Source organism: Lactuca serriola, chromosome 2 (genome assembly GCF_051521515.1).
Source record: "Lactuca serriola cultivar US96UC23 chromosome 2, Lser_US96UC23_V15, whole genome shotgun sequence".
Lineage (NCBI taxonomy): Eukaryota > Viridiplantae > Streptophyta > Magnoliopsida > Asterales > Asteraceae > Lactuca > Lactuca serriola.
This window is the reverse complement of record NC_136409.1, coordinates 201,171,564-201,190,208: the sequence shown is the minus strand read 5'-3', so window position 1 is coordinate 201,190,208 and position 18,645 is coordinate 201,171,564. Positions and strand designations below refer to the sequence as shown.

Below are 18,645 nucleotides of genomic sequence, written 5' to 3'. Positions count from 1 at the left end.
ATTACCAAAAAAATGATAAATGTGATACATAGACATAAATAAGATACCATACATTGATACATATACATTTGACAGAAAATATATCATGCATCATAATATAAACAAATATACAAAATTTGAGAAAAAAACCAGTTATATATTTAATACTAAAATAAAGACATTTAATTTAATGAACTAATGCTTCAATAATGTGTAAAGTAGAGAAAATGAAAAGCCTAATTTTTATTTGGACACCCCTAGTACGCTGGACATACACCTCATACGCGGGGCGTACGTAGAGAAAATGAAAACCCTAATTTTTAGGGTTTGATCCATATATAAACATCATTATCTCTCATTTCTCATTCCCTTACTAGCCTCCCTTTGTGAAAATAGACCCTAAACAAACCCTAAGTGATAATAGTGCATTTTGTGCCCATTGGTGTACTTTGGTAGTGTTCTTGAAGAAGAAGATGATGATGAGAAGAGATTGGAGCTTGGAAGCAACTTAGATCTAGGATTCCACACTTGCTAGCAACATCTTGTAGGTAAAAAGTTCACAACTTGATTACTTTATCTTGTAGATCTATCCATTTCTTCCTTTAGGGCACTTTTGGTCCAAAACATGGTGATTCTTGAGCATGACATGTTCTTGATAAAATAAGTCATCCTTTAAGACCTTATGGGGTGGTCTTAAGTCATAAAAATGTGGCCTTGATGGTTAGTTTTAATCCATGCATGTTATAGAAGGTTTTAATGCATTAAGATGTTAAGTTTGGTGTTCTAAGCACTTAATGGACATGTAAAGTCATAAAGTTGGAAACTTTATGACTCATGATGGTATTTTACCCTTGGATCTGTAATTGGACGTCGTAAGTCGAAGAAATAAGTGCTTAATAGGCTAAGAAGAGGACTTCTGCGTACGTTGGGCATACCGCAGGGTACACTGCGTGTACACAGATCTGGCCTTGATGCCTCGGACACGCTTGTTTGCCCCGTGTACAAAGCCTGAGTCAAGTCGGCTGATTTGACTTTGTTGAATTGTTGACTTTGACTAGTTTTGACCAAGGGTATTGTGGGAAAATGTTATTAATTTAGAAAGGAAATGCATTGACATTTAGGATTTGGGTTGGGCCGGTATTTGGGAGCAGAGTATTGATCAGATATTCGTCAAACTGTGGGGTGAGTTTCCTCACTGTTCTTGAGGTTGAAGGTACCAATGTCAACCCCTTTGGTTATGTATCCTGGTATTTAGGATGTTGCTATATAGTAGTAATCTATAGATCTGTGTGCTAGTCTGTTAATTGGTTATATGATTATATGTTGTTGGATATATGTTATTTGTTATATGCATGTCGACATGGTATGGTGGGGTTAAGACTGTAGTGCTTTGTGCTATAAGTCAATAGACCGGGGCATTCCAACTGGAACGTTGTGGGCCGGAGGTAATCTAACCAGGAGGTTGTAGACCCGTTATGTATTGAGCATTCTAACTGTAAGGTTGTGGGCCAGAGCATTCCAACCGTAAGGTTATGGGCCAGGGGTAATCCAACCAGGAGGTTGTAGACCTATTATCTGTTTGATTATATGTTTGTATGGTGGTACTTTGGGGGAAACTCAATAAACGTTGGCTTACAATTTTAGTTTTGTTTCAGATACTTTAGAGGACCGTGGCAAGGTGAAGGCGTGATCACACACATCTTTGATTTTATGATTGATTAGATCTTGGGAGACTCTGTTTTTGAATAATTTTTTGAAAACAATGATTATGTAAACACTTATTTTCAGTAAATGGGTTGTTTTAAAAAGTTTATATTTATTGTGGTTTTGAGATGTTACATATAATAATCAAGTATGGTCTTGATGTATCTTCCTCTTTATAGCAAGGCTAGAAGGAGTAAGAGATTCTTTTAGAAAGAATTAATACATGGATATCATACACATTAAGCAAGGCATGTCATAAAATAATTTTATCATACTCGTATCATTGACTATGGTCCTATCATACTCATGACATTGACTATGATGAAACCTTTTCAGAAGTAGCTATGATTAGATCAACAAGGATATTATTTACTATTACTTCATATTCTTAATATGAAGTAAAGCACTTCCTAGGCTTTCCTAGGATCTGACCTCGCCCTGCCATCAGCTGACAAAAGACCCCCATTGGTGCCAATTAACTACTTCATGAATACAATCACATGCAACATAACTTAAATAATCTTAGATTAAAAGATTCAACCCTACAACGGTTGGACTCAGACAAGAGGTGCACAATAAGAACAAATCCTTCACTCTATGATTATTAACCCATGTAACATGTGACTTAACATATTCAATTAATAGTTAATTCACACTGGAAAAAGTCCTACAAGAAACAAGCAAGTAACATTCGATCAATAAAACTCTATAGGCATAAGGCATTATAATTCAGGAAATTCTAGTATGCAATTCCTGAAGATCCCTACCCTACAACTAGCATGCAGTTCTAGCATAAGCAAATAACAGTGTGGTTATCTTAGGGGTATACTTTCTTGCTTCGGATGAGCGTACACATTTCATCATTCTTTGGTTACCCTTGAAAAACATATTTGAAAACAATTTTGAAAACTTTTACAGACTCTGGATTCGTACGAATGTTCATCCAATTCTCTCAACCAGGGATCTGATACCAACTTTTAACATCCTAAAAATCAAGGTAAAATTTTCATTTTTTTCAAAACCAATCCACAAACCATAAATGTTTACAAAACATAGTTTCCAAAAGTTATAATAATGAACCGAGTATCCCAAATCAAACATCAGAAAATACGAAGGATGTGTATGATTGAGCCTTTGTCCTATCCTTTGAAGTACCTGAAACCATAACAATTAAGCTGTAAGTCAAAGCTTAGTGAGTTCTCACAAAGTACCATACACAACCATACAGATAACAACATGCATACCAGGTCCACAATTATCAGACTGGATTACCCCTGAGCCTACAACCTGAGTCTGGCTTGCTCCCAGGTTTGTTGGTTTCCACATAGAGCAATATTGCCTCAACCCTACGGTGCTATATCGACATATGCAATAGATACACAATCTAGTGGGCCGATATTGGTGCTTTCAATCTACAAGTACAGTGAAGAAAATTCACTTGAAATGAAGGACCAAGAAACACTACGACACGCTTCCCTTTTGCATTGCTTGCTCCCATGAGCCATCTATCACCAAAACATGGAAGAGTCTTAATCAACAGCCAAAATCCTTCAAGTTTGACCCGAAATCAAACATGTCAAATAGATAACGGTCAAACTTGGTCAAAGTCAACGCCACATGGCTATGCCAAAATAGGACAATCGCGATTTATTATGCTAAAGAGAGATTTTCCTAACTAAAATTAAAACCAACCTACATATATATACAAATCTTGTAATTATATGTATTCAAATCTTGTAATTATATGTATTGGAGGGTATTCACAGAGTTTGATTTTGTTCTACGTATATTTTATTATTGATTACGTCATTTAAGCTTTATATTAAAGCAAATATTATTATTTTCTGGAAAAAATCGTGCCCATTGTTTATATATATATTTCAGTGATCCCATATAAACAACCTAAGTTGACATTTCCCTTTCATCCTGAACGCGGAATATGGAGGCCGGAGAACCATCCTACAGCGGCGGTGAAGACTGCTCCGATGATATCGAAGGAAACATTGCCTACAGCATTGGGTTCTATTTGGTCTTCTCTCCTCTTCGTATTCACCCTCTGCTATACTTCTTACATCTGCAACCGCAGGATACACTCTCGATTATCACCACCGACCGCCACCAGTGACGGCGCCGACGACTACCATATTATAAGATCCTCTCAAGGTCTTTGCGATGACGTCATTTCGACTTTTCCGACGATTCTCTACTCGGAGGCCGTGGTGACTCACAAGAGCGACTCTGGAACCAGTGCCAATAATAAGTATAGTTCCGGTTGATCTATTTGCTTGGCGGATTATAACCAGTTGGACGTCCTCCGTTTAATGCCGGAATATGCTCACGTATTTCATTTGAGTTGAATAGATGCGTGGTTCAAGGTTCATCCTACTTGTCCGGTGTGTCAGAAGTTGTTTGACTTTAGTAAATAACGACGAATTCAATGCAATATAATAGCCATTAATTGCGTGAAAGTGAAAATTAAGATTCAAACGTATACAAGCAAGTCGACAAAATAAATGAGAACTCAAAGATTTCTTAAATATGAGAGACGACAAATGATCTATATCCTATCAATGACATGAGTTCATAGATGACAAGTCAAACCCACCACTCAAATAATTATTAACTGAAATTTGTTTTTTCCAAATAATTAATTGGATGCTACTTGTTCATCAAGTTGACAGGATAGAAAATGTTAAAAAGGAAGATCCACTGGCCCTTAAGATGACGTTTCGGCCAATGCCTCACGATTTAGATCCGAAGGTATAGTAGAAGGCACTGTCTTCGCATTTCACTTCCGCCTAAACTCCTCCTCACGACTCACGCACAGAATATGGACGCCGGAGAACCATCGTACACCACCGGCGACACCCTACATACGGAAAGAGCTTTCACCTCCAACTTAGGAGTCTTCTTCGCTGTCTTCTTCCTCATAATCGTTCTCTCTTATGGTTCTTACGTTTATAGGCGCAGCATACGCTCTCAATCATCACTACCCATCATCTCTCCCGATGACACCGTCCACTCCGACGACGACGAAAGTACAGGTCTTGATGATGATGTCTTGGGGACTTTCCCGACAATTCTATACTCTGAAGTCGCGATGCTTCTCAACGGCGAGACTAACTCGGCGACTCATGCTGATAATTGTGGTTCTGCTGGCTGCTCTATTTGCTTGGCGGATTATAAACCGGCGGATGTCATCCGGTTGTTGCCGGAATGCAGTCACTTGTTTCATGTAAGTTGTGTAGATACGTGGTTAAGGGTTCATCCTACTTGTCCGGTGTGCCGGAACTCGCCATTCCCGACCCAGCGGATTTGACTTCACTAAGACTTTAAACTTACTTGTTTACATACGCAAGTAGCAAGCAATTTTTTATGTAGCAAAAAGATTATAATCTATGAGCAACTTGACCAAACTCAATTTCTGATTCTTTTTTTACTATTAATTTGGTGGGATTTTATTTATTTATTTATTATTTTTGCCCAGAAAGCAATTGAAATTCCGCAACATTTAGCTTATTGTTAAGAGATATATATATATATATATATATATATATATATATATATATATATATATATATATATATATATATATATATATATTAATATGTTTCTTAACTTAAGTTTTCCAAACAGCATGTGAGATTAGAGAATGAGAGAAACGAAAAGCAAAATTCAATTGTATGCTCTCATCGTTTCTCGGCCATTAAACAGTATAACAATTGAATCTCTTCAAATGTCTGAACTATTATTCAGAAAATAGGAACCATTTTAACCTTCTTTGGGGCCAGTTTTGTAATTTACAATAAGAATTCCCCAAAAGATAGGTAAAGGTTTTTACAAGACAAGATGCAAATCCAAGTATATATTGGATGAAGCATATTATTGTTACCGATTACTGATTTAACTATAAAAATGAGCTAGTGTTTTTTTTTTTTTTTTTTTTTTTTTTTTTTTTTTTTTTAATATATGATCTTTCTGAAATAAATAATATACAAAAACGACCCAGACTAGAGTTTTATTTAGATGCCATCTGTAACAGCTCCTCATTATCATTAATAATGGTTACGGGGTAGAAAGACGGTGACGTGGCTGCAAGGAAGACGGTGACGATGGGAGCTTGACAGTTTTTTTAATTAATTTATAATTTTGTTATAAAGACTATCTTTCTAATTAATTTAGAATTGTTAAATTATGTTATTTACGAAGTTAACTGATTGCAGTTTTTTATCAGTAAATTTGGGTCGGTGGTTGATAGCCTCCACAAGAAGGCTTTATATAAGATACAATATATCTATAAATTTCAAGGCCTTGAGAACACACACTCATATTATCTTAAAAAGAAAAAAAAAAAAAAAAGTTTTCCACATACATGGAAGGAAACTTAAATCGCATAATTCTATCAATATCAATTTTGTTAGTATTTCGATTTCGAGTACGTTTCTTGTAAATTGATTCATTGTAACAAGTATTTCTATTTCGTTTGTTTCTGTTTTTATTAGGTTTAAATTGATTGTATATTTTGTGCGTACAGTAACGTGTTGTTTCTCGGCATAATCCCTTATAACGCCTAGCTGAGATATAGTTTGGCATCAACAGCTAGGAACGGTTTTCAGTTTTCATCAAAATGTTATATTCCTTTAATAAACAAAAATATAATTTTCATAAGGTTCTTCTAATAAAACTTGAGATAATATTTTTAATTGATTGAAAAAGTAAATAAATTAATTAATGTCAAAAGTAAACTTCGACATGTATAGTGTATACACAAAAAATGAAACGAAATTAGAATAATAATTAGTAACGTACCAACTACCAAAATAGATAAAACTTGATATAACATTATTTATTGCATTATATTGAGATGCTTTATTTGAACTCTGTTGATTAATAACTTTTTTTCCCTGGTTGTAACATGTTTTGATTTGTTCATCTATATGTGAAAATACTTGATTATAATTTAAAAATTATTTACATAAGAATTTTGATGTGAAAAATCGGGTACTTATAATTTGTTTATGTAGAAACTAAGTAACAAATACAATTGAACCTCATTCCATCTCCTACTCTCCTAGTTATGTTAACTTTGATGAATGAGGATCCACGAATGAAGAGAGAAGAATTGATTTTTCTTATTAATTTTCAGAAACTATTACAAATATGATTATATACAGCTGATTAACAAGAAGCTATTCTAATGAACAAAATAACTAACTTAATGTTAAATTACTGAAGTACCCTTGAACAAATAACAACTATAACAGAATCTAACACCCCCCTCAAGCTGGAGGATGTGAAAGGAGTTCAAGCTTGCAAGTAGCATCTTGATGTTGTGGTCCATATAATGATTTGGTGAACACATCTCCTAATTGTTGTTTAGTGTTGACATGAAATAGTGAAATCAATCCAGCTTGAAGTTTTTCCCGGACAAAGTGAAAATCCAATTCAATATGTTTGGTGCGTTCATGATAAACAGGATTGTTAGCAATGTAAATCGCAGCTTGATTATCACATTTAAGCGGTATAAGGGTAATATTGTCAACTTGAAATTCAGATAGGAGTACTAAGCCAAGCAAATTCAGCACACACTCTTCTCATTGATCGGTATTTTGCTTCTGCAGATGATAAAGACACTGTCACTTGCTTTTTGATTTCCAAGATATTGGTGTATTTCCAAACATAACAAAGAAGCCACTCACACTTCGTCTGGTTATAGGACATGAAGCCCAATCTGAATCACAAAAAGATTCAATATTGAAAGTAGGATTGTTATTGAAGAATAACCCTTAAAATATTGTGCCTTTAAGATATCTCAACACATGAAGTGCAACTTTATAATGAGCATGACAAAGAGTTTGATTAAACTGACTTAAATTTTGAACTGTGTATGCTAAGTCAGGTCGAGTATGAAGCAAAAAATTCAATTTTCCAATGAGTTGTCGGTAACTTGTAGGATCTAGTCAAACATCATCCATTAAAGGTAATAAATGAGTTTTAGATGGTAAAGGAGTAGTAGCAATAGGTTAATCTTCCATGGAATAAGCAGACAACAATTCCTTGATATATTTTTGTTGATGAACGACCATCCCTTGATCAATGTTGTTAAATTCTAGTCCCAGAAAATAATTAATATATCCCAAATCTTTAATTTGAAACTGTTCATGAAGAGATTGCTTTAAAGATGTAATTTATGTTTCATTATTTCTGTGACTAAGATTTCATCAACATAAATAGAAAAAATGACAATATTATGAAGTCTACTTAATGAACAAAGAGTAATCATTTGAAGATCTATAATATCGCTTGAGAATAAGAGCAGATGAAAGCTTATCATACCACTGTCTTGATGCTTGTTTTAATCTGTATAGGGATTTTTTTGTGTAACACCCCGAATTTAGAAGGTCAAGAAAGGAAAGGAAAAACTCTAAGTCAAAGAGGTCTACTCGTCGAGTCCAAGGAGGAACTCGACGAGTAGGAGCGAATTCTGTGTCGCGGATTAAGTGGCCGACTCGGCGAGTCGGGGGACTGACTCAGCGAGTCTGGCCTGGGTTGGGAAACCCTAATTTCGGGAGTTGGTGCCCCATTTAAGCATCATATTCTCATTCCCTTAGCCTCATCTTTAGCCTCTAGACCCCAAACACTCACCCACGAAAACCTAGTGCACCTTGTGAGTGTTTGAGCCACCTTTGTGTGATTTGTGTACTCTTGAAGAGGAAGAAGGAGAAGAAGGAAGTTGGAGGTTCAAGAAGGAAGACGTAGATCCAGAAGATACACTCCAGTGGTTGCATTTCTTGGTAATCAAGTCTTTATCTTGGCTTTTGATTTAATAAATCTCTTTATTGTCCCTTTTATGAAGATTTTGGTCCATGAATGGGTGCTTGTGGGATTTGGATGTCCCCAAGCAAGATCCTTTCAGATCTAAGAGTATTGTGGATAGTTAAGGCATAAAGGTGGAAGCTTTATGCCATTACAACTCCCCATGCAAAGTTTAAGAGGTTGTTATTGCCTTTTGAGCAAAAAGGGCCATGTATGGATGTAAAGACAGTAGCTTTGCGTGTTATTCCGACCCTAGAAGGTTAGATCTGGGTCCTGGATGCTTTGTGCTCGACTGAAATCGTATGAATAGATGTGGACATAGAGTGACTCGGTGATTCACTTATAGGACTCGGCGAGTCAGGCCATTTCCTTGCCCAAAACCCTTCTGCTAGCAGGTATGAGTTGAATTGGTTAGGAACTCATCCAATCTGGGTTCATAGTGGACCTGAAGATCATCGCACTCGACGAGTTCAAGGATGAACTCGGTGAGTCCGAGGCAATCTCCTAATCCATGAAGACGGACTCGACGAGTTGTTCATAGAACTCGATGAGTCATAGACTGGACGCCTTCATATGATGAAGATGAACTCGACGAGTTCAAGGATGAACTCGGCGATTCGGTTGAAGATGGTCCTGATGTTATGGTTGAAGGTGAACTCGTCGAGTTCTTGCTAGACTCAACGAGTAGAGTCGGGGGTTGTATCATTTTAAAAGAATAGGGACTCGACGAGTTGGTGGACCAGCTCAGCGAGTCAAGTCAACTGGATGTTGAATTTGACCTGATTTGACTTTTGAGGGTACTATGGCCTAATTGTTATTTTGGGTATTAATAGTTTAGGGAGCCGAAGGATCAGCAGTTCAAGAGTCGCCCGATAGCAGTCAGAAGTGTTCAGCTAGTCTTCAACAGTGCAAGGTGAGTCTCCTCACTGTTTTATGGGTCTAAGGCACCAATTCTGGCCCATTATGTTTATGTTTATGTATAGTAGGAAGACCCGAGGGTTAGCCCTAGGCACTTATTGTTTATGTTCCGGGTTTCGACCTGATGTCGGGCGAGGCCCGAGGAAGGTTAGAATGCTAGTGGACTTTGTGAATCTTGCATGAGTAGGTATGATAGCTTTAGGACCGGGGTCCATTGTCGGGGTAAGCCCAAAGTATGTTAGATGATAGTATGTCTCTGGGTCGGGGGTCCAATGACGGGGCAATCCTGAGGAAGATTCTTATGTTGTATGTTAGATTATACATGTTGTCTCTGTGATATTTGTATGTGCCTGGTAGGGAGGTGAGTGTGGGCGAGGTCTCGTATCTCATCACTAGCTGAGTATGGATGAGGTTCTATATCTCAACATTAGCAGAGTAGAGGCAAGGCCCATGATAGGAAGGGAGTGACTATGGGCGGGGACCCATATCTCACTACTAATAGGAGTATGGACGGGGTTCCATCGCTTCAGTAGCAGGACATGGGCAAGCCCTTAGATCAGGTAACAGTTAGAGAGTCTTTATTTATTAGTATGCTATTTGATTGTATGCATGTGGGTAGTGGGTGAGGCCCGGAGGCAGGCGGGACCTAAGAGAGACATATATGTATACCGAGCAGGGCTCGATGCCAGGCGGGGCCTGATGTCGGGCAAGTCCCGATGCAGTGGGAGGGGGCCCAGTATGTGGTTATGCATATGGTATGTGGTCGGTTGGGGAACTCACTAAGCTTCGTGCTTATGGTTTTCAGTTTTGGTTTCAGGTACTTCCGATAGCAGAGAGAAGAGCTCGGTATGATCGCATGGCACACACCAAGAAGTTTTAGCATGGGATGTTTACTTTGATAAAATAAATATGTTTGAAATGATACTTGATTTCATATAAGGATTTATGTATGACTTGATCATGGTTTATTAATGGTTTTAAAACGAAATTTTTGGTCATGGATTTTTGGGATGTTACATTTTGAGTTTGCAAACCAAAGAAGGAGATGAAATAGAATAACCAGGTGGAGCACGCATATGTACTTCCTCATGTAAATCACCGTGAAAAAAATCATTGTTAACATCAAACTGATAAACATGCCATCCTCTTTTTAAGGCTAAAGCGACCATACATCGTACAGTGGTGAATTTGATAACCGGTGAGTAAAGCCTTTGGCTACTAACCGTGCTTTATGTCTTTCAACACTACCATCTGCCTGATATTTGATTTTGAATACGCACCTACAAGCAATGGGTCGTTTTCCTTTAGGCAATTTGACCACATCCCAAGTTTGGTTATCATGCAAAGCTTTTAATTCTTTCTGCATAGCTTCTTCCCATTGTGCTTTGCCTTTAGCTTCATGATAAAAGACAATTTCGAATTCATGAGAAAGGTGAAAAGATGAATTAACATTCATAGAATAGCTTGAAGCAAGGGAAGAAGGCAATACAATACACAAATTGGTTATTGTGTGAGAGCAAATACTATCTGAGATAGTATTGTTGCAAATGTAATCCATTAGGTGAACAGGAGGTCGAGTAATTCTAGTTGTTATTCTTAATAATGGAGCAAAAGGAGCAGATGACTGTGAATCAGTTGGACTATTCAGAATAATTTTATCAAGGGTAGAATTGGAATTATGAATTGGAATGTCATCAAAAGATGCTGGAAGATAAGAGTCTATGGATGGTAAAACTGAAGAAGAATTGGAAAAGTGTAATGGAAAAATGGTCTCATAAAATTTAACATCTCTTGAGACTAAAATGGGTTTGGTTACTAAATCCAATACTCGATAAGCCTTCTGTCCATGTGGATAACCAATGAAAACAAAAGGATGTGCTCGAGGCATAAACTTGTCTCTAGATCTTGTGATGGATGAAACATAACATAAACATCCAAAACTCTTTAAGGTAGTTAAATTGGCTTCTTCTTTGTATAATGCTTGAAAAGGACTGATACCCCTTAAGACTTTAGAGGGCATGTGATTAATCAAATGAGTGGCAGTCTTTACACATTCTCCCCAATAAGCAATGCCAATTCCAGATTTAAAGTAAAGAGCTCTAGTAGTGGGTAAAATATGCTGATGTTTTCTTTCAACAACCCCATTCTATTGAGGATTATAGGGTGTTGACTTTTGATGTAATATTCCATTATCTTGAAAAATTGGGACTCCTTCTGTGCTTGATCCCAATTCCATTGCATTATCAGTTCGAATAACTTTGACCACTTTGTTGAACTGAGTTTTCACCATTTTAACAAAAGCTTTAAGAAGAGTGAAAACATAATTTTTATGGGATAAAAAATGGATCCACGCATGTCGACTATGATCATTTACAATGGTTATAAAGTATTTATAACCATCATGTGTAACATGTTTATAGGGACACCATACATCCACATGAATTAAATCAAAAGAATGTTTTGACATGGATTCACTATGTGGAAATGGTAACTTTTGTTGTTTAGCTTTTGAACAAACAATACAGGATTCAACATTCAAATCATTACATTTAGAAGAAACAAGAGAAAGTTCATTGAGTTTGACAATAGGAACATGTCCTAATCTGTTATGTCACAACATTATTTGATCAGAAGAAGAAAGACTGAATACAGAAGTTTGACAAGATAAAGAACTTGGAAGAACAAAAATAGAGTAAGCTAATGAGTACTTGATTTGATGATGATCAAAAACATATAGGCCATTAACTCTTTTTCCAAGGATTCCATGTAACGCCCCAGTTCTGGTATGTGATTTAAATAAAGTAAGTTTCAATTCTAGAGGTGTACTTGACAAGTCTGTAGCCCAACTCATTGAGTAGAGACGAGTTCTGCACGTGTTTTAAGTTGGCTACTCGACGAGTCCATATTCTTGGACTCGGCGAGTCTGCCAGTCTGGATGAAACTCTAATTTCAAGGGTTTGCACCCTATTTAAACATCATTATGCACCTCAAACCAGCCTCCATCACCCTCAGAACGTCCCTTACTAAACCCTAGCCACCCTTTAAGCATTCTTGGAGTATTTCTCATTTTGTGGAGGATTTTGGTGCATTTTGAAGTTAGAAGAAGAAAAGAGAAGAGGGGTTCTCAAGAGAAGCAAAGAAGATATGAGTTTATTGTGTCATTCCAACTTCCATTAAGGTATAAAGCTCGAATCTTTGCTTGTCATCATGTAGATCTCCTTAAAAGCTTGCTAGTGTTGTTTTTGAGCCTTTTCTAGACTTTCAGGTTGATTTATGGGTAGTTAAGATGAATGGGTTTCAGATCTAAGCATTTCAGGACTCCCTAAGCTCAAGGTTGCCACCTTTATTGAGCTAAACACCCATTCCAAACCTAGATCTCCTCTTTTAGCTCCTTATTGGGCATTTTAGCTTATTATGAGCATGCATGAACGTAAAGTTAGAAAGTTTACGTATGAAATCAGTCCTAGGAACCCAGATCTATGAATTGGATGCTTTGGAATCGAGAAAAATCAACTGTATAGTAATGGCATGCTTGGGACTCGGCGAGTTGTTCTTCAGAATCGGCGAGTCGAATCGTGAGTCCCCGGTTTTTCCCTGATTTGGGAGTTTAGGGTGAATCAGTGACTAGGAATGGACTCGGTGAGTTAGAGTTCAGATCTAGTGATGGAGGGACTCGGCGATCCTACGCCCTTACTCGACAAGTACGGTCAACTGAAAGTTGACTTTGACCAGGAAGTTAACATTGACCAGGGGTAAAACAATTATTTTACCCTAAGGACAGTTATCAGTACCTGATCTAGTGTTTTTGGGATTTATAGTCGGTGAGTTCCGGAGCAGCAGTCAGCCAGTTTTAGAGTCAGTATCTCAGCAGCCAGCGTTACGAGGTGAGTTTTACTTCCAGTAGGAACGGGTCTATGGCCATAATGTCGGCCCGTTAAGTTAGCGGTAGTTCCGGACCTCGGTCCGATGCAGTAGTTAGAGTGCCTGATGTCTTTGTGATTCAAGCATGTTTTGTGTTATGTGTTCCGAACCCTGGTCCGATGCAGTATGCAGTATATGTATTCATGTTAGTTGGTATGTTTATGCTATGCTATGTTCAGTCAGTTCCGAACTTCGGTCCGATGCAGGGGACGAGGTCCCAGTCAGTTCCGGACTTCGGTCCGATGTAGTTTCCGGACTTCGGTCCGATGCAGTGGGCAAGGCCCAATAGTTGTTTATATGTTATTGCATGGTATGTGGTAGTTTGGGGGAGCTCACTAAGCTTTGTGCTTACAGTTTCTGTTTTGGTTTTAGGTACTTCTGCTAGCAAAGGGAAGAGCTCGGGTTGATGGCATCGCACACACCAAAACTTCAGTTTTATCCTGCGAGTTTTATTCAGATCTTTTGGGTCATATTTTGGGTCGTTTTATTCCAAAAGCAAAATTACTCTTCAATGAAGGGTCCTGCATGAGACAATTTTCATCAGTGAAAATTACAAATGTTTTCAAATGTGATGTGCGTTTTGGTATAGAAAGAAGATTATACTTAAACTGAGGAACATATAATACCCCATGAAGTATAATAGAGTCATGAATTTCCACATCACCAATTTAATTGACAAAAGTGTCAATGCGATTAGGAAGACCAAGAGAATGAGGCTGAAGAAGTTTAGTAAGTGAGACAAAAAGTTTTGGATTAGAACAAATATGATCAGTGGCACCAGAATCGATAATCCAAGATGTATGTTGCTGAAGAAGGTGAGATGAATTATAAACATTTGCACAAAAATGTTTAAATGAAAAAGAATTACCATTAGAATCAAGAGCGCCTTCTTAAATGGTGGAATTCACTTGAGAAGAAGAAGAGATGATATTGATGTAACACCGTAAAACAATGTATCAGCATTATCCCATTACAATGTATCAACATTATCTCATTACAAATCCCAAGATCAAATCATAATAAACTCCGCGGGTGTGTGTACAGATCATGTCGGCGCCTTCCCGCGATCATCACTAGTACCTGAAACACATAACACATAACGCCGTAAGAATAAAAGTTTAGTGAGTTCCCCAAAATACCACTCTAACACATATTAGTCACTCAAGGCTATAACTCTGCTGACCCTCTGGTCAGCGTGTCTCACTGGGACCCTCCAGTCCCAACTCTCTGTGGGCCCTCTAGCCCTAACTCTATGGACCCACTGGTCCTATCTCTGGAAACTCTGAATCATGCATATCACATATCACAATAACACATAAATAGCATACAAATACACTGACACATAACTCAACAGTACACTAGCACATAATTCTGTTACCACTCTAGGTAAAGTATAGTGAGAAGACTCACCTCAGATGTCTCGGTAAATCTCTGACTCGGTAGAAATTTGGTCTAGCCTCCGCGTAATCACATAAAGTAAATACTCTCATAAATATAACTCTCAAGACTAGACTCAACCCTCTCTTGGCACCCTCAGAAGGGTAAAAGACCATTTTACCCCTCTCTTATCACAAAGACCCCATTGTTGACCAACCCCTCAAAGTCAACAAAGTCAACGGTCAAAATTTGACCCGACTCGCCGAATGCACTTGGGCGACTCGGCGAGTCTACACGTGTCCACTATCCCTCTAGTCTCGCATGACACGTCAAGTCTTTCCCCTACTCGACGGGTTACACCTGGCATGAATCGCGGGGCCACCCTGACTCAACTCGCCGAGTCCCATTATGAACTCGGCGAGTTCCGCCTTGAACTCCAGTCCTCTATTTCCCTCTGACTCGCCGAGTCTTTTCCCCAACTCGGCAAGTTACTCACTGAATGAACTACGGGAAACCCTAACCCTACTCGTCGAGTCTATTCTTGGGACTCGGCGAGTTCATGCCATGCTCAAACTCAAATGACCTCCTGAGGTCAGATCCGTTCCTCTAACCCATAGATCTGGCCTCCTTAAGCAATATAAACACATAAAGTCTGGATCTTGATGCCCATGTAAAGGCCCAATGGCTCTATTTGAAGAAATGGCCTTAATATGTCACCCTAAGCTCATATCACCCAATGTCACCCATAAAGATCAAGGAGTTAAGATCTCTGGACCTCTTTGGATCCAGATCCGAAGCCTCAACACAAGAAGGGACCAATTGCGCCATCATCCACACTCTAAATGGGCTAGAAACCCTAACTCTCATGGATTAACACCCAAAACTGAAGAAGGATCGAATATATACCTCAATATGAAGTCCTTAGGCTCTGAAATCCATAGAATAGCACCCTCTTCAGCTCCCACTTGCCTTGGTCACCTTCTTCTTGCAAAAACACCCACACAAGGATCAAAAATGGCCTCTTCTTCCTCACAAACGCTCTAGATCTCTTAGGGTTTCGCTCAGGGGTCTGGTAGCCGCAAATGGTGTCCATAAGCCCCTTTAAATAGGTCCCAAACCCTGGGGATTAGGGTTTTATTAAACAGCACGGACTCGCCGAGTCCACTAGTCGACTCGCCGAGTCCGGTCATTAACCCAGATAGAATTCGCGATCCTACTCAACGAGTCTAAGCGTCAACTCGTCGAGTCCCTCCAAAATCTCCAAAATAAATGAATAAATAATGTACCTGGAAATTCGGATGTTACAATTGAGATTGGTATTGTTCAGCAATTGAAGTAACTGTTGATATTGTTCTGGAGAAAAACTCATATTAGAGGTATTGGTTACGTTATGAACAACAGATGAGGATTCTTCTTTTCTTCCCTTTGTGAATTTGAAATTTGATGGGAATCCAATGAGTCTGTAACATTGAGACTTAGTGTGACCATATTTCTTGTAGTGTTTACATTTGAGAAACTTTTTTGATGTTTGCAGATTATGATTTTGTGAAACATTCATGGCAATGGCTTTAGTGTTAAACACATGAACATAATTAAACTCTCTTTGTTGTTCTTCTTGAAGAATCAAAGCATATGCGGTAGATAGAGTGGGAAGAGGTTTCATCATAAGGATCTGGCCTCTGATTATCTTGTAGGAATCGTTAAGCCCCATAAGAAGTTGAATTAACTTCTGAGCTTCAAGAAATTTGTTAAGAGCAGCAGCAACATTGCAAGAACACGCAGGAAAATCTTGTACCACACGCAATTCATCCCAAATTTTCATGAGTTTAGTGTAATAAGTAGAAAACTCATATGATCCTTGTGAAATTGAATTGTCCATAGCGCTGATTCAGTTCATTCCAAATTTGAGTTGCAATTGGAAGAAAAAAACACTATCAACAATATTCTTGTGAAGTGAGTTCAATAACCAACTGATGCCCATGGAATTGGCACGATACCAATTTGAGTAATTAGGAGAAGATGTATCTGGTTGAACACTTGAGCCATCGACAAAACCTAATGTGTGTTTTGCAGATAAAACAATTGTCACAGCATGTTTCCAAGCATTGAATCCAACTCCATTAAAGAGATTGGTGACAACAATTGAACTCGGAGTGTCAGAAGATCCAAGATAATATGAACTTGAGACAGGAATTGCAGTTGGATCAATCGAGGCTGATGTAGACATGATTGTTTACAGAGAAGAAAATGAAGAGATGAAGAAACAAAGATGAACAGTAAGATGTGCGGAAGATGAAGATCGAATCAATCTGATATCATGTTAATTTTGATGAATGAGGATCGATGAATGAAGAGAGAAGAATTGATTTTTCTCATTAATTTTCAAAAACTATTACAAAGATGATTATATACACCGATTAACAAGCAGCTATTCTAATGAACAAAATAACTAACTCAAAGTTAAATTACTGAAGTACCCTTGAAAAAATAACAAGTATAACAGAATCTAACAAGTTATAACCGATGAAAGAATAGAGAGTATAGTTTCTTGAAGATCCCATATTCGACCGATTCAATTCATTTAGAAACATTTTGCAAACAAAACTACCACTGATTAACTGTAGTAAGCATTAGACGATTAGTATGATCAAAAACTCAAATCGCTACATTGTTAATTGAGTTTATTCGTGATTAAACATTTACACAAAACAATCTAGAGAGTCTAGTTTCGGCTTTCCAGACAATTCAAGTCTAAGATCAACGTGTTATATATCCGTTCATGCAGCACACTCTTTGGAGAAGGGAGATGAGGCTTCACATATACTAATAAAATGTAAAAAAAATTTGAACTAATTAACAACATAATCATCATAAAAAATTAAACACGAATACAAAAACTACATGCAAATTAAGATCTTTTGAAGTTTAAGACATCAAATAAGATAATCATATACCCCGTGGGTAAAGACTTAGGACACCCGGTCCTTATACTTGCCGGATGACACTTGCATCGAGTATATATAATGGTCGCGGGAGAACATCAAGGCAGTACCCTAACCGGTGGAGTAGAAGCGGCGGGCATTCTGACAAATATCATCATTTTCATTCCCTGGGAACAGTAGTTCAACATGGGGCATAAGAACATATATTCACCGGTATATGGTAATGTTACCAAAGCCGGCCCTTCTTCGTAAGCGTTTACTGGCGAAAGGGTGGATTCACAATGACTGTAATCATCCGAAAGCACTTGGTGCACGTTGTACATTTCTGATTCAAAATCGAAATCTGCATGTTTTTTTAGTTCAAAGTAACGAAAATGAAGAAGCTTTTGAAGGGAGATTATTAGGTAGAACGTACAGAGAACGTCGCCGGGAACGAAGGTTTGAGAAGTCGACCAGTTGTTGTAGAAGTGAACGCTCGGAGGGATCGACCAGATGGAGCCTCCCACAATGTGTTTCACGCCACCGGCGGATGCAGTAAAGAGTAGTATAATTATTAAAGCTATTGGAATTACTGCCGTTGCTTTTGAAAACCAATAGTCGCCGTGCGCCCCCATTGCCCAACGGCCACCGGATTCAGGGGAGGAGAGAGTGTATGTATGCAGTTGTAAGAAACGACGTAATGGTATGACGGTTATTGCAAATAAATTACAGTTTTCCTTGGAAAATGTATGGTTTTAGATGGCTTTTTTTTTTCTTTTTTTCTTTTCCTAATTCACGTTTATATCTACATTCCTATTCACCTATCTAATTTTCGTCGGAACCAATTCACGACAAAACTGTAAAAGTAATCTTGTTATTATATTGTTAGTATTTTGTTGTTAGAAGTCCAAAAAAAATATTGTTTTTCTTTCGAGAGTTGTAACTGTGTAACTGTGGTTGGCTGACATTAGTCATCAGTAAAGGCGCCTTTACTGAGTAATGGTAAAAG

At 38.0% G+C, this 18,645-nt stretch overlaps 3 protein-coding genes across 3 annotated transcripts; 1 reads left to right on the top strand and 2 right to left on the bottom strand.

Annotated features, from left to right (window-relative positions):
* Positions 1–4,513: 4,513 nt before the first annotated feature.
* Positions 4,514–6,191, top strand: LOC145089959 (putative RING-H2 finger protein ATL71). The gene is made up of 2 exons (XM_079028334.1): positions 4,514–4,918; positions 6,186–6,191. Exons 1-2 carry the CDS (start codon positions 4,514–4,516, stop codon positions 6,189–6,191), a joined length of 411 nt encoding a protein of 136 aa, XP_078884460.1.
* A 5,372-nt stretch (positions 6,192–11,563) lies between these two features.
* On the bottom strand, positions 11,564–16,594 carry LOC145089958 (uncharacterized). The gene is made up of 2 exons (XM_079028333.1): positions 16,002–16,594; positions 11,564–12,020 (listed from the first exon to the last, which is right to left on the bottom strand). The coding sequence occupies exons 1-2, from the start codon at positions 16,592–16,594 to the stop codon at positions 11,564–11,566; spliced, it is 1,050 nt and encodes a 349-aa protein (XP_078884459.1).
* A 1,161-nt stretch (positions 16,595–17,755) lies between these two features.
* Positions 17,756–18,271, bottom strand: LOC145089957 (umecyanin-like). The gene has a single exon (XM_079028332.1). It carries the CDS (start codon positions 18,269–18,271, stop codon positions 17,756–17,758), a length of 516 nt encoding a protein of 171 aa, XP_078884458.1.
* Between the last annotated feature and the right edge of the window lie 374 nt (positions 18,272–18,645).